This window comes from Phyllobates terribilis, unplaced genomic scaffold (assembly GCF_046119375.1).
Source record: "Phyllobates terribilis strain yellow unplaced genomic scaffold, ASM4611937v1 Scaffold_7__3_contigs__length_470593459, whole genome shotgun sequence".
Taxonomy (NCBI): domain Eukaryota; kingdom Metazoa; phylum Chordata; class Amphibia; order Anura; family Dendrobatidae; genus Phyllobates; species Phyllobates terribilis.
In genome coordinates, this window is record NW_027362767.1 from 72,434,365 (window position 1) to 72,451,206 (window position 16,842).

The 16,842-nt window shown below is 46.9% G+C and overlaps 1 protein-coding gene across 2 annotated transcripts in view; it reads right to left on the bottom strand.

Annotated features, from left to right (window-relative positions):
• ARID4A (AT-rich interaction domain 4A) overlaps positions 1–16,842 on the bottom strand; it is a 58,587-nt gene that overhangs the window by 20,935 nt on the left and 20,810 nt on the right. For both annotated transcript variants that reach the window (XM_073638762.1, XM_073638763.1), the window contains exons 10-12: positions 15,482–15,555; positions 15,022–15,182; positions 1,767–1,839 (exon numbers count right to left, since the gene is read on the bottom strand). In XM_073638762.1, the coding sequence (XP_073494863.1) occupies positions 1,767–1,839; positions 15,022–15,182; positions 15,482–15,555 (308 nt within the window). The remainder of the gene's footprint in view (positions 1–1,766; positions 1,840–15,021; positions 15,183–15,481; positions 15,556–16,842) is intronic.

Below are 16,842 nucleotides of genomic sequence, written 5' to 3' on the forward strand. Positions count from 1 at the left end.
GTGTGTGGGAGATGTTCTCTTGACATATATTTTTTCTAGAATGGAATCTACTCTTTTTTTTCCCTGAGACTAATCCAGTTCAATGAGTCAGCAAGGCGAACTCTAGGGGGCAGCACATCGATTGAATAGCAAGAAAAAATAAATTCCCAAAAGCTACAAATACGAATGCAGCAACTAATCCCTCACTTTTCAATGTTCCAGGAGGAGCTGGTGGCCAGCAATGAATACGCATTACCTGCTACAATTTATGTCGAATATTAGGGCCAACTACAATCACAATGAATACATGAAACTAAAAAAGGAAATGTGAAGTCATCCTCTAGTAGTCATCTCTACTTGCAAGCTCCAAACTAAATTCCTCAAAAAAAAAAAAAAAAAAAAAAAAAAAAGAGTAATCTGGCCGATAGTAAATCGGGAGGAGGGGGATGCAGCTGCAGGTATTTTTCTCTAACTGTGTTTGAACAAGTAAGAGACATGTCGAGTGTTGAGCCTCAAAAGAGGAAGATCAGATACACAAAAAAGGCACAGAAAAAGTAAATATGTGCAAAAAAAAAACAAAAAAAAAAACACCAAAACAGGTTAGAGAGAGGAGCTCTGTGTAACCTTCCCTGGTTCAGAATTCCTAAAAGGATGTTTCAAAACCTATTTCCTAAACCAGGGACATGACAGCCTGAAAAAGTTGGATAGGTGGTACTTGTTAGGGGTCCAACTGCTGAGACCCCCAGATTGGAGGATTTCTGTCTCCCCCCTTTGTGGTCAAGCATGCACACTGCAACTCCATTCATTCTGTATAGCCAAGTACAGCGCTAGAAAGAGACTGAATGAATGAGGAGGCGGGGGACATGTTGGATGGATGCTTCATTCAAGTTCTGGCAATCTTTGGGGGTCTCCGTGGTCAGACCCCCCCCTAATCTAGTAGTTTTCACCTATCCCGTGGATCGGTGTCAAACTGTGTAATCCCATAAGACGCATCTGGCAGGTAATTGGGCTTTTATAAAAAGCAGACGCCAAGATCAGATTTCCGGAGCTGCTACTTGCAACGTCTTAGTATTTCTTTAGCACTTTCTTACCTGTGCAGGTACTAGACCTCTCTGACAGCAATTTCTTTCTCTCTCCACAAGATACAGAACTCTATTAGTTAACTACTACTTCCCTTAATGTTATTAACACACTCAGATGATGGTGGTTACTGTTCTTGTGAAACTGTACGGCTGCTCCTCCGATATGTAAGAAGCCAATGTGGATCTGTGCTTATGTTGTGTAGGGGAAAAAAAAAGAGCCCGTGTTGCGACAGGTAAGAGCTGCCAAGCCGAATTACTGCCACACCTAGATAATTAGCGGGCACGCACATCCGAGGTAGACTTTCTTTTGGAAACCTAATCTACTACAGCCATCCATATTGTTTTGTGAGCACTTTATTCTATAGTAGGACAAACTAATGAATAAAGAAATCTCAAAAAAAAAAAAGAAAAAATCCCAGAGAAGGTATTTTATGGACAAGGGAGGCGTAAGGCACACCGCGCTGGAGAAAATGGCAGCACAAACCGAATGCGTTTCAGACAAGCCTGGTAAAATAGAAGTCATTTTCTAAACTGGTCTCTCTCTGATAAAATAGGCTAATTTTACTTTTGCTGGATTTATTTGGCCCGGCTCCTAAGAAGATGATGGGGGTTAGTGGTATGATGATTTCCAGTGTTTGTAGTCTATATGTGCGCTGGCGGCTGCCTTGTCACCGGCGGACTCCATACCCATTGGCACCACCTTACCTCTGTCTTCCATAAACTTGTAAAGCTGCTGCAGGAAGTGGTCCCTTTCAATGGGGTCGGCTTCTTCCTCCGGCTATATGGAAGAAAAGAAAGAAAGAAAAGCAAAATGTCAGAAATTGTGCAAAATTCCTGTTCAGTAGCTGAAAGGAAAGTTGTTATGGTAAAGAATTAGTGTGCTGGAATCAGTAATGAAAGACTAAGGGCCCAGGATTCCCATACCTGGGCCACCGGAGGCAGGCCTCCGCAGAGGCCCCGGGACGGCCAGAGGCAGGCCTCCGCAGAGGCCCCGGGACGGCCAGAGGCAGGCCTCCGCAGAGGCCCCGGGACGGCCAGAGGCAGGCCTCCGCAGAGGCCCCGGGACGGCCAGAGGCAGGCCTCCGCAGAGGCCCCGGGACGGCCAGAGGCAGGCCTCCGCAGAGGCCCCGGGACGGCCAGAGGCAGGCCTCCGCAGAGGCCCCGGGACGGCCAGAGGCAGGCCTCCGCAGAGGCCCCGGGACGGCCAGAGGCAGGCCTCCGCAGAGGCCCCGGGACGGCCAGAGGCAGGGCTCCGCAGAGGCCCCGGGACGGCCAGAGGCAGGGCTCCGCAGAGGCCCCGGGACGGCCAGAGGCAGGGCTCCGCAGAGGCCCCGGGACGGCCAGAGGCAGGGCTCCGCAGAGGCCCCGGGACGGCCAGAGGCAGGGCTCCGCAGAGGCCCCGGGACGGCCAGAGGCAGGGCTCCGCAGAGGCCCCGGGACGGCCAGAGGCAGGGCTCCGCAGAGGCCCCGGGACGCCCAGAGGCAGGGCTCCGCAGAGGCCCCGGGACGCCCAGAGGCAGGGCTCCGCAGAGGCCCCGGGACGCCCAGAGGCAGGGCTCCGCAGAGGCCCCGGGACGCCCAGAGGCAGGGCTCCGCAGAGGCCCCGGGACGCCCAGAGGCAGGGCTCCGCAGAGGCCCCGGGACGCCCAGAGGCAGGGCTCCGCAGAGGCCCCGGGACGCCCAGAGGCAGGGCTCCGCAGAGGCCCCGGGACGCCCAGAGGCAGGGCTCCGCAGAGGCCCCGGGACGCCCAGAGGCAGGGCTCCGCAGAGGCCCCGGGACGCCCAGAGGCAGGGCTCCGCAGAGGCCCCGGGACGCCCAGAGGCAGGGCTCCGCAGAGGCCCCGGGACGCCCAGAGGCAGGGCTCCGCAGAGGCCCCGGGACGCCCAGAGGCAGGGCTCCGCAGAGGCCCCGGGACGCCCAGAGGCAGGGCTCCGCAGAGGCCCCGGGACGCCCAGAGGCAGGGCTCCGCAGAGGCCCCGGGACGCCCAGAGGCAGGGCTCCGCAGAGGCCCCGGGACGCCCAGAGGCAGGGCTACGCAGAGGCCCCGGGACGCCCAGAGGCAGGGCTACGCAGAGGCCCCGGGACGCCCAGAGGCAGGGCTACGCAGAGGCCCCGGGACGCCCAGAGGACCGGGCCACGTCAAATCCTAAACTGGGGTGAGCCGTTCTGACTTGCATGTTGTGTTTGCGGTAATTTGCTGGTTGTAATAAACCCACATTTGCTTTCGTTACAGCGCGATTTAGCATCAACACAGTGATGTGTGTCAAGGCTAAAGTCAGCCTAAAGATGGCCATACACATTAGGAAACTGGTCGGCCAAACAGTCGACAGCCATCTCTTCCGACTCCCCCATACAATAGTGCTCGGCTAAGATTTCGTGATCTGTATGGGGAGAGAATAGTCTGGTAGCGACTTACCTGTCTGCAGAACAAAAAGATGGGAAGACTTGAATTCAAACTGTCTGATCCTATATGCCCAGACATAATCTGTAGGGGGACAGTCAAAAGGCCTCCATGCACATTAGATGGTTGGCCAATCATGCCAAAAATTGGCAGGTTGTGCAGGGTTACCTAATGTGTATGGAGGCAGGCTATCCAGACGTTAAAGGGATGTACCAGATTTGAAAAACAAAGCTGCTTTTTTTAAGAAACCACACTAGCCATGACCATGGGTTGTGTCTGGTATTGAAGAAGGTAGAGCAGAGCTATAAAACGTACAACCCAAAAGCACAACCACTTTAATTTATTACGCATGGTTGGACAAGTGTTTTAAAGGGGACATAGAAAGAAAGCTGAGCCGGAGAGGGGTAGTAAATGACCTAACAATGTAAAAGAAAGCCCAACGATAGTGCCCTGTACTGCCCAATCAGGCCCTATACTAACCATACACCATTACGTAGGTTTTGCCTGTAGTTTTCCTTAAAAGATATAAACCAGTCAAGAAGATACAATTCCCATTATATATAATGCCTCTTCTATTTAGCAGCTTAACAGTTTTGGGAAAACTGAGCGAAAAACAAAAAAATGCAACCCCTGCAGCTTTCTCATAGGATGGGACCCAGCTTTTCCAGCCTTCTGAATGGCATATCTGCATGGATACAGCTTCTTTCCCATCTTACTATTTGAGTAATGATACACAGCTCGTTAGATCTGCCATTCAGGAACCCCCCAAAAAAAAAAAAAAAAAAGCTTCATTTCTAACGCTCAGCAGAACGACAAAAGCAGGGAAGCCGAAGAGTCTAAGAAGAATTGTTCTGGGAAATCTGGGTGACAACCCCCATTACAGCCTCCTCAGGGTAGAAACCCAGTTTTCTCAGGGCCCTGATTTGCCAATGCCATGTTATGCAGTGATACCGGCTGACACACAAACCACTGCATATGTAAGCAGACTTACCTTTCAGGAATTTTGGAAAGCTGGGTGACAACCCCCATTACAGCCCTCTCAGAATAGAAACCCAGTTTTCTCAGGGCCCTGAATAGCAAATGCCATGTTATGTAGTAAAACAGGCAGACACAGAAACCACTGCATACATAAGCAGATTTGCCTTTTTGAAAAGCTGGGTGACAAACCCCATCACAGCCTCCTCAGGGTAAAAACCCAGCTTTCTCAGGGCCCTGAATAGCAAATGCCAGGTTATTCAGCGATATCAGTTGACACACAAATCACTGCATTCATAAGAAAACTTACCTTTCAGGAATTTTGGAAAGTATGTTGACAACCCAAAGTTATAGCCATCTCAGGGTAGAAACCCTGCTATCTCAGGGCCCTGAATAGCAAATGCCAAGTTATGCAGTGATACAGGCCAACACACAAACCACTGCATAAGTAAGATTTGCCTTTTTGGAAAGCTGGGTGATAACCATTGTAGCAGCAGAAATGACTCAAGTGCCCGCTGCACGTTTTAGCTTTACACCAGTCACGTAAACCTATGCAAAGTGCTTACATGGATTCCTGCCCCAAGGAGCTTACAATCTAAATTTCCCTTACAGATCCCCACATACTAATGATGCTATACCATATACACAATTTGCATTAAAAAGCAAGACCATTTGTCACTAGTATTAAAAACAAGGAGTGTGCTTTAACGGTGCAGCCAGGTCACATACACATGTGCTGGATATGTCCTTTGTGTACACCCTGGGATCGTGCATTCGATATTCCATTTTGCTATTTAAAAGGATGGAGAAAAAAAAAAAAAAGACGATTATAGCAGGTTTCCAAGCAGGAAAATGTAGGTCTGGTTGTGCTCTGCCCACGGGTGCACGCTTATTCATTGTGCACAGAGAGACGGGCAGGCTAGTCAGAGAAGAAGACATTAATTGCAAATGGCATGCACAGAAGCAACTACGGCACGCAGGCAGGAAAAAAATATATATATATAAAAAAAAAAATGGCTGAATACATCCTCTCTTATCCCAACAAACAAGTTCTGCCGACCCAAAGCTTACATTAGAGAGAATCCAAGCTAATCGAAAAGAGACAGAAAACAATGAAGCCGTGCTGCTCCTCCACACCCACCTGCCTGACACGCATCACCATAGGAGAGGTTTACACCACCCACCCCTGCCCATCCTGCCCCAGGACGGTGCCAAAAAAACAAGAGCCATGTGTGCAGAAGCCCTTTTCTGCAGACGCGGCCCTGCAAGGGTTAAACTCCGATAAATCAATGCAGCGTGGCCCCTCGGTGAACATCCTTCTTGCATACTCACGTCAGGACCCCCTTAATGAGACCCTGGAACCCTCTTGGCTACATTTAAAAAAAAAAAAAACCCACAAGCACAAATCTTCATTCAGCTCTGCGTGCCACCGAACTCCTGAAGTCACCGGGGGGCTGGATCTTGGCTCGGCCTTCCAGTTTTGTTTTTTTTTAATCCCCTCTATACATCAGGTCGATCTAAAACTTAAACCATCCCCAGAGCTTAATGATTTGCAGGCCGCCCGACAGACGAGGAGAAGGCGGCAGATAGTTCTCCGTGATCTCTTTATTAAAAAAAGATATGGAGCGGGTGACAGATCCCACTTATTGTCTGCCGTACTGCCCAGCCCCTCATGTCAGTCTGCGCACGCTGCTTCCCCAGCACTAAGCCCATTCTCACTTTGCAGGGCGCCGACTCGCCCCGCGGATACAATTATCCGTATAGGTGGCGGCTGGTAGGACCGTACGAGAGTGACGGCGGCGAGGAGGAGGAAGAAGAAGGAGGCATCGCATGGAGCTTACCTAAGAATGGGGATTGTTCATGCATGTCCTAGCCCCGGTGCTGCTCTCAGCCAGGCCAGCAGCCTTACAGCTCTCCAGCCCGCCCGGGGTGGCTGCACGCTCCCTGCTTTGCCTGCATTATTCCCTCCCGTGTTGGAGAAGCAAAAAAAAAAAAAAAACCATCAGACATTACATGAAGAAAAAAGAAAAAGACAGCCCCATTTTCAAAGCATCTGGCGAACCTCCCCTGGCAGCTTGCCAAGCCTCTGCTCAACCTTCCTGTCTCCGTAGAGCATGCGTGCTTTATGGCCAGCACCAGGTTTCCATGGTAACGCTCTAGGCAGCCCCCTGGTAGGGGGAGAAAGCGGTATGCTTTCACATAGACAAAAAAAAAAAATCCCATCAGCAGGCATGTAAGGCAGGGAGGGGGGAAAGAGGAAATGTTTCTGAACAGCCAGACACAATACCACGTTGGGAAAAAACAGGAGATGGTCTTCATGTCCAATCCTCCAAAAAGGGGGGAAAAAAGTGCATAAAGGGAATCAGATACGGCACGAGTTACAAGGTGCAACCCTCCGGGTCTTTAACTTTTTTGGGGGGGGGCCGAATCCCTGAGGAGTGACGGGATTGGACTTAAGGTCACTTTGGGGCACAGGAATAGAGGAGTGATCCTTCATCGAGGGACTTAGAAATCCAGACACAAAGGGGGCAGAGAAAGTGTGGATGGCTCAAGAGCTCCAGGCTACGTGTGGGCTCCATAGGAGAGGTCCGGGCAGCGCCACTTGTGGCGTAAAGGGACTCCTGCAATGCACGGACCTGTTGCATGATAGTGGCGTTTCAGTTAATGGGACAAGTAACTTTTTTCTTTTTTTATAAACGGTTTCATTACCAATTTCAATTAAAAAACAATCTATTCTTAAACACCGAATACATTTTGCGTGACATTGTTCCGTCAGCGCTGCTGCCAATCAGGGATGCAGCCTTTGCCATTTCATGATTCATTCTGACGGAATGTTGAGGAGCTGCAGACAATCCGCAACAACCGATTGTTACATCATGCAACGACTGCAGCCAATGTCATCCACTGGAAACTCCAGCGCCATCATTGCTGAAGAGGTATCCATTATTTTTATTTTTGGCATTAATGGACAAGCCCTTTGACAGAACTTTCCATCGGTCGGGGTGTAGTAGTTTCTATTTTTTAAACTTCCTTTGGACAACTTTTGGTTACGGCGGCGACTTCAATAGTTTTCTTATGAAGAAACCACAATTAAAATATTTTGGACTCTTCTGTCACCTAACAATAATTCTATTTTCATTGTGGACTTCGGTGAAGTTGTGCCCATAGTTGGACCGCCATGCTGTTGACCGCAGTCACGATGTGGCATAGCCAACACGTAGGACAGAGAGTTGGCCATGATCATACAGCTAAAAACCTATGGATTCTGCCATGGGACTGCTGTGGATGATCTGCCCTGGGACTGCTGTGGATGATCTGCCCTGTTTGCAAAGGACCCACATTACTATTAGCCCCATAGTCATTCAACAGTGCTAATCCTGGGCCACAGGATGGCGTCTTAAAAGCTTGCTTCTGGTCTACCGTTTAGTCTTAAAAGTTTGCGTCTGTTGAATTGGTCGGGAATAGTTTGCCTAACACACTGGCAATGCATTTTGTAGGTTAGACATTGTTTACTTTGACACATTGATTGGACATTGAGATGATCTGCCAATGTTTACTTTGCACACATATCACTAATTTAATTAAACTGTAGTAATACTAACAGCCATTCTCAGGACACCAAGACATTTTGGTTTAAACTTGAGAAAATCACAAAACTAAATGGGTTTCACATCCTTCTGTACCTGATTTTTTTTCACTAAACACAGCAAAAACTGATGGCAGCGCTTTTTGCCGTGTTGTTGCTGCTTTTTTGCACTTACCCATTGCTTTCTATGAGTGAAAAAACACTGCAAAAATGCTGAAAGAACTGACATGCTGAAGTTTTTAAAAAAAACAAAGCAGCAGTTTTCCAATTCAGTCAGGGAAGAAAAACAATGTGTGTGCAGGAGATTTCTGAAATCTCAGCTTTTGCTGGTACTGTAAAAAGCAGCTTTTAATTTGTATAAAAAATGCAGCAAAAACGCAACGTGTGAACACAGCCTTACACGGCAGCAATAGACCTACAGTAAACTGTCCAGTCCACTTCTTCATGGCAGCTGGTCTTCATTTCTGCACCCAGCATTTTGGGCGCCACTTGCGCTTACAAGTCTCTGTGACATCAGAAAAGCCAAGGAAGCCAAGTCTGAGGATACCAGGGGTGGAAACGAGGGTCCTAACTTTACATTGGACCAGTGCTGATTAAATCAAATTGCTCATCTCCATTTCTAGCTTTACTACGGATATCCTCACTGTGGTTGCTATATATATTTTTTTTATATATATTTTCTTTACCAGCAGATGAAACAGGCTTTCACCCCCCTGGGTCACCAAGTCATTCGGGTTGCGATTATAAAGTCCTCGGACAGGCAATACAATCATTTTAGCTTTTGTGACCCTGAAAAGTGATGTTGTACTATGCAGCAGCAGTTTCTGCAGGAGGTCCGACGACACGGGACTTGTACTATGCAGCAGCCGGTTCTGCAGGAGGTCCGACGACCCAGGACTTGTACTATGCAGCAGCCGGTTCTGCAGGACGTCTGACGACCCGGGACTTGTGCTATGCAGCAGCCGGTACTGCAGGAGGTCCGACGACCCGGGATTTGTACTATGCAGCAGGCGGTTCTGCAGGAGGTCCGACAACACGGGACTTGTACTCAGCAGCAGCCGGTTCTGCAGGAGGTCCGACAACCCGGGATTTGTACTATGCAGCAGGCGGTTCTGCAGGAGGTCAGACAACCCAGCATTTGTGCTATGCAGCAGCTGGTCCTGCAGGAGGTCAGACGATGCAGGACTTGTACTATGCAGCAGTCGGTCCTGCAGGGGGTCCGACGACACAGGACTTGTACTATGCAGCAGTCAGTCCAGCAGGGGGTCCGACGACACGGGACTTGTGCTATGCAGCAGCCGGTCCTGCAGGAGGTCCGACGACACAGGACTTGTACTATGCAGCAGTCGGTCCTGCAGGGGGTCTGACGACACGGGACTTGTGCTATGCAGCAGCCGGTCCTGCAGGAGGTCCGACAACAAGGGACTTGTGCTATGCAGCCGGTCCTGCAGGGGGTCCGACAACAAGGGACTTGTGCTATGCAGCAGCCGGTCCTGCAGGGGGTCCGACGACACAGGACTTGTACTATGCAGCCGGTCCTGCAGGGGGTCCGACAACAAGGGACTTGTGCTATGCAGCAGCCGGTCCTGCAGGGGGTCCGACGACACAGGACTTGTACTATGCAGCAGTCGGTCCTGCAGGGGGTCCGACGACACAGGACTTGTACTATGCAGCAGTCGGTCCTGCAGGGGGTCCGAGGACACGGGACTTGTGCTATGCAGCAGCCGGTCCTGCAGGGGGTCCGACGACACGGGACTTGTACTATGCAGCAGCCGGTCCTGCAGGAGGTCCGACGATACGGAACTTGTACTATGCAGCAGCCGGTCCTGCAGGAGGTCCGACAACACGGGACTTGTACTATGCAGCAGCCGGTCCTGCAGGAGGTCCGACGACACGGGACCAAAGTGACACTCAAATGTAAAAAAAAAAAAAAAAAATCTGTTGTGAGAATCTTCTAACATTTTCACAAAGACTTTTCCAATGTGATCCTCGGATATTTTGAGTCCGGCACCAATGCTCTGACCCCCATTAGCACACCGCTAACGATGCATTAGCGTCCCAGTAGGAGTACTTTCCCTTGGAGCAGATTGTAAGATTTTAAGTCCAGATTGTTTTCTTTTGGGGTGGTGGAAAAATCAGCAGGGCTTTACAGTAGCAGTAATGTGTATGAGGTTTTTAGAAATCTTTACAGAATATCCACGACGTAAATTGACCAACGCTGTGAATGTAAAAATCTTCAGTTATGAAATGCAGAAGGGGTGACATGTATGGCTTACCTGGGCCGTATCTGCAGATATCTGCAGTGGAAATGCCCCGTGAGAATGCTCCCTTCATATAAAAACGGCCGACAAAAAGTACAGAGCCGCACAACGCTCTTCTGCGAACAGCTGATCGGAGAGTGTACCAGTCTCATATTGGTGGCCCACCCTAAAGAACTGGAAAACCTCTTTAATTCACACCAGTAAAGGTCCCGTATACGTCACTACCCTTCATGTCCATCTTCATGTGCCCAACCTTCTCTGGTCTTCATATCCAGCTGGCATCCATCCTTCATTAGATGAATATTGCTGGATTGTCCTTGTAAAATCAAGCACTTTTGCTATTTACTTCTTATTAAAATTTGCAGCCGTTCTGGAGATATTAACAATTACACTTGTTTACCGCTCGTTTCCTAGGAGACCGACTACTGCTGCTGTCTGTCTAGCTTGTAAGAGCTGGCCTGGATTAGGAGATAAACATCAACTCCAGCGATCTTGACCAGCAACTTCAAACATAGCATCAAACAGAAAAGAGCATGTAAGCACTACGCATGTTCTGCTGTTCAGCAGTGGTGGCCGGTCTCCGAGGCAACGAGCTGCAAACAAAAGAAAAAAAAAAAAAAAGTGTTGATATCTCAAGAACTGCTGCAAATTTTAACAAGCAGTAAATTGCAAAAGTGCTAGTAATGACAGGCACTAATCATCTACAAAGATGGAAACGACCCTAGAGGCATCTATGGACTCCAGTGATAACTCTGGTTCTGGCTACAGAAAATGCTATACAAAGCAGTAATCTGACAACTAGGGGATTGGCATCGGTATCTATACAGTGGGGCACATAACGAGTATGTCAGACATGCTGCTGAAAATCAGCCCGTCCTGGAGTCTCTCCTCTTGGGTAAGAAGAAAACTCCTGTAATTTGATCAGATGGGTGATGCATCATTACTACAAAACAACTATCACCCCCATACAAGTAGATTGGTTAAATCTGGTTAAATCTGATCTGCAGGAAAATGTGCACCATGACACAAAAAGTAGGGAAAAAAAAAAAGAAATACCCAATAATGATCAAAGTAGAATAAAAGTGCCAAGCACAATGTGACCCTTACAGTAACGGTACCCTATAGAAGAGAAATGCACATACAATAGCATTCAGCCACACAACAGGACATCAGAGGAGCGTTAAGAGCTTTGTCCAAGGAGGTTCACATACTTGAATATATGGAAGATTGTTTGATTAGAAACCCTAAAAGCATAATTGTACCCATATTTCCAAAATACTATCGCCAAATAGTAGTGCGAAAAACTCAGCATGGAACACGGGCAACACGTGCCCTAAACAAATCCATACCCCAGCCTAGTCCCCAAAATTAATCAGACCAGAGCGTAACTTATATCAGAATGCACAGCAGACTGCCAAATTATAAAACTTTCAGAAAACTCCTGTCCTTGGGATGCAGCAAGTTTGTTCAAAAACAAAACATTACTTTCCACGCCCTTCCCCGGGTCCAGGGTGGAGTCTCCGCCGCTGCTCCCGAGGTCGGCAGCGCTCACGTCATTTTGTTAGCTCTACATCCAATCAATGAGCTCAGTGGCTTGTGCCATAAACTCAGGCAGAAACGCTGAGCTCAGTGATTAGTGGCAGCGCTATCACCGTGACTTTAGCGCTCCACACAACAGACACCACGCAGGGGGAGACTCAGCGCTGGCGTGTAAACCACAGGTTGTGTTTTGTTTTTTTAACTGCAGCCATAGGACAGGGGTTTTCCCGAAAAAAAAAACAAAAAACCCACTATAAAGACCCCGGACAACAGAAAATCAATTAATAAAAAATATTTAGAAACCAAATCATGCTATTGATTGCTATAGGTACACATTTGCAGTCAGCACCCAGATTAGGGTCTGCTGCACATGGAAAGTCACCCTGATCACTTAGATTGGTCCATGTGTGATCAGGGCGCAATCCATTGTGCGTGCAGATGGCACACAGCAAAACTGCGCTCATCTGATCCAAACCTTAAAGGGGTTTTCCAGGTTTAACTTTTTCTACAAGCAAGGTCTATTGGAAAATCAGACTTTCCTGCCGCCATTACAGCGCTGCCCCTGGTCATTGCTGACGAGGCAGCAGAGGTGATAACGTGCTCCAGCCTTGATGTCTCTGCTGCTGCCGCCGCGTCAGCATGGACCGGAGGGAAGGCTATAGACAGCGCTGGAGCAACTTCAGCTGATGTTCTCACTTTTACACAGGGCAGGCCGGCAGACAAAAGTTAAACCTGGAAAACCCTTTACATGCTCATTATGAAAGAAAAAAAATACAGGATATTTCTCAAGAGCTGAAATCATTAATGCTGAACATGATGAAACTGAGACAGAAATGTTCTGTACCTGAGAGCAGAAATACTGGAAATACTAAATATCAAAAAAAAATCCTACAATGTTGTACATTCAACCCCAAATACGAGACGCCACCCCCTAAGGATAACACCGGGTACAGAATGTCCGCAAACATCAGTGTCCGGAGACCTCGGCTGACATTAACAGAAGCCATAATGTGACGTCACATCACTAACATTTAATCCAAACATTTGTCAGGTATAGGGGGGACCAGGATGGATATCCTATGGTCAGCAGGGCAGATTTCTAAATGCTTGACAAGGTTTGAGGTTTCCCGAATATCTGACAGACCCTTTTAGGCTTGGTTCACACATGGCAGATTTGCTGTGGATTTTAGATTACATGCAAAGTGGTTGAGTTTAAAGGGAATCTTTAAAGGGAATCCCTTTAAAGTTTAAAGGGAATCTGTCTCCAGGTTTTCGCCAAGTAACCTGAGAGCATCGTAATGTAAAGACGGAGACCCTGATTCCAGTGATGTGTCACCTACTGGTCTATTTGCTGCAGTTTTGAACACAATCACAGTTTTATCAGCAGGAGATTATCACTAGAGGACTAGTAAACCTGCTGCCATGTAGTCCTCCATATTCATGAGCTTGGTATAACCCCGCCCCCAGCACCACTGATTGGCTGCTTTCTGTGCACACTGTGCATAGGCAGAAAGCTGCCAATCAGTGATGTGGGTGGGGTTATACAGAGCTCAGCAGTCAGAGAACTACAGAAGATAAAACAGCGATTTTATCAAAACTGCAGCAATCAGCTCAGTGAGTGACACATTGCTGGAATCAGGGTCTCTGTCCCTACATCATGCTGCTCTAATATGGTGAGAAAAGTAGTGCCAAATTAAATTTAAACGGAACCTATCACCCCCAGAAACGCTATTTAAATTTGCTGATATAGTTTTAATCTGCAGGTTAATAGCATTTAAAGCTTGCAGGGCTGTCTTATTGAAATTGGGAATTTCCATCTCCAATATCCTATCCCAATATGTAGTAGGTGTAATATTAATAATAATAGTAGCAAATACCTCCAATTAGAAATGTAGTATAGTTCTTCAGATTCGCTATGTTACTTACCAGATGTACAGGGCATTGTAGTAGATTAGGTATCCGTGGTTAAGACAACTCATATAGTGACAGTTAGTTGCTAGTGGTCGTAACCATTGATACCCAAGCTACAGCAATGCCCTGCACATGGGGTAAGTGACATAGCAAATCTGAAGAACTACATTACATTTCTAATTGGAAGTATTTGCTAATATTATTATTACACCTACTACATAATGGGATAGGATCTTGGAGATGGGAATACCCCTTTAAGTTATATCCTCCATGCAACAGCTTGCTTCCAGTAATCGGGTTGGTGCAGGGAGCTCACTACACCATGGGTGAGCAGTAATCACTAAGCGGCACATTGTGCACAGAGCAGGCTCTCAATCACACGCGCTATCAATCAAAATGCTGGGGAGTGATTACAGTTGCGTTCACAGTATAGCGAGTGTGACTGTAACCTCTTCCTGCACCGCCCCGCTGACTGGTAGAGAGTGGCTGCAGGGAGGATATAACTTCATTTCTTCCCTGTATCTGCTGCTCCAGCAAGCCTTTATCTGCAAGTAAATATCGTTCCTGGGAAGTGACCAGTTCCATTTAACCTCATGCACTTATTGTTTTTTTTTTTTTTTTTCATGCAAAATTCAGCAGAAATTGTTTTTTTTTTGTTGTGGAAACTCCTTAATCGGTGCGAATGTTACCCTTTCATTTCAAATGGTTGCCCTAAATCCACTAGGGTTACATCACTGGCCTGGCATTGTTTTGTAAGGAGTGAAAAAAAACAACCCAAAAACTAATGAATAAGTGCGGAAAATATGCACGGATATAGATGCAGGAACGTTGTGGACTTCAAATTTAGCAAATCAGTAACAAATATGAGACGTGCGAACCGTGCCTTAGGTGGGCGAGTAGGAGTGTAGTCCGGAGTACTTCTGCACAGTGTCACATATAATGCCATTTTTGCACCATTCACTAAGTACTATCCTCTCTGGTATCACGCTGAAATAAGGGAGAAGTCAACTAAAAGGCAAAACTCTCACATGTGTAAATATACAGGAGAGACGAGATTCATCTGCACATTAGAGCCAGCCAAAAACGGCTGATAACAGGGAAAAATAGCTTCAACTGCACAACAGAAAATTTCCATATAAAATCTCAAACTTTAATATTTGTGTTTTAAGCCCAGTTGTAAACATATTGAAAATAAATATCAGGTCTACAGCGCAGATTTAAGAGCCAAGAACCTAGATTATAAGGTGCTGAATTATTGCACTGTATGCCAATGACGGAGCACTCACCTCCACATCTTCCTCTTCTTCTTTGTTCCGCTCGCCGTCACTAGCCTCTGCGTCCCGGTCTTCTTCATCGCTGCTGGAAGACTCCAATATTTCACTTATGTCCATTTTCCAATTGCAGGGGATTGTCCGGGAGTTGAAAAAAGTTATGGCTTCCTTTATACCTGGTCGGAGAAAAAAAAAAACAAAAAAACGTTTCATCATCATGCACTAATTCCCCATGACGTTGCACAATCATAGGGCAGGTTCCTTCCACAAAATTAGAACTTTGGAAACATATTTCTGCAAGGACTTGAGCGCTGGATGCAGGCTGATAATCTGGACCTGATAACCTGCGCACGTATACCTTATTACAGATAGGAGAACTTCTAAAATTTTAGCTCGTATCAATACTAAGTGCAGTAACAGAAAAGACCACCTCCCTGCATATGGAAAGAATACAAATCAAGATGGGCACAATTACCTGGCTCCGCAGCGCTCTCCGATTTTAGTGCGTTCATGTCAAGTTCCTCAATATCTTTCCTTGCTACTGAAAGGCTAAATAAAAGGAAAAAGAAAAGACTAGAAAATAAGTAAATAAAAAAAAAAAAAAACCGATAAAAAAGCCACATTTCTGTGCCGGCGCGATTATAATAAGTTCTGCTCATATCGATGTTAAAGAGACGACCACAACTGAGAGCAGGCTCTGTGGGCACAATGGACTCCGTTGATGACACACAGTCCCTACTGACTTAATGGTGACCGTCAAGATTCGGCCGCAGTGTCCATTGTTGAGAAAAATTAGCAATGTAATTCAACAATCTGCAAAGACAACTCTGATCAAAACATCCGATGCATTTCCAGCACATGGGTGAATTTGGCCTTAAAAAGGGTATTCTTAAGTGGTCTCTTGGGCAGCTCAGCTCTGAAGTTCCCTTACAGTGTCCTTAGTTCTTGGCAGGGCGGGCACTTCTCTGGCATGAGTGACAGATCTGGTGAGCAGCAGAGCTGTAGTGTTAGTAGAAATATAAAGCTCAGCACAAGTTCTGCTGTAACACATTCAGATCTCGTGGTTTGTCCTGAGTCTACACTGCTAGCACTATATATACACACGCATATAGAGAATCAGAACAAGCACACAGCTCAGGACAGTGAGAGCAGTGATTAGCAGACCTGCTCGGAAACCTGAGGGATAGTGATTTTGCAAGGTTTATAACAGCAGCTTGTCAGGAGCTGAGCAGATAACTGCTGTATAGAAATCAATGGGCTGGAGAGAGGTGGCTGGTATGTTAGGAGTTATCTCCTCTCCTAGAAAGTAGCTAATGCGCACACTTGGCCAAGGTCTGGGCAGGCACTAATTGCCAAGCTCCACAGAAACGAGCTGTACACTATGAAAGATGAAAGCTCTCACAGCAGAAAAATGACAGCAGACAGAAAACAAGTCAATTGTAAACTTACTTATTTTCATGCTGTCTAACTAAAGCAATTTAAGATCTTGAGAATATGTTGTACATTTCTGGTGTCAAGTTTGTTATAAAAAAAAAAAAAAGTGCCTGGATTGATAATAAATTTTGCAATTGGGTTTCATTGCAAGTTTTGCACCATTTGGATTTTACCAGTTGTTTCTCTAAACATTCAACTTTCATGTGGTCATAAATCAGCTGAGAGGAGATCAGAAGAAGAGATAAGCGTTCGATAGTACCCGTCAGACTGTCATGATGAGCTCACTGATGGATACTCAGTTAATTCTTTCTGCAGTCAGTAATAGTGCAACACAGAGGCTATAGAAGGAAAACAGTGCAACGTTTTTAATGAAGCCCAAATGCAACATTTATTTTGAGCCTC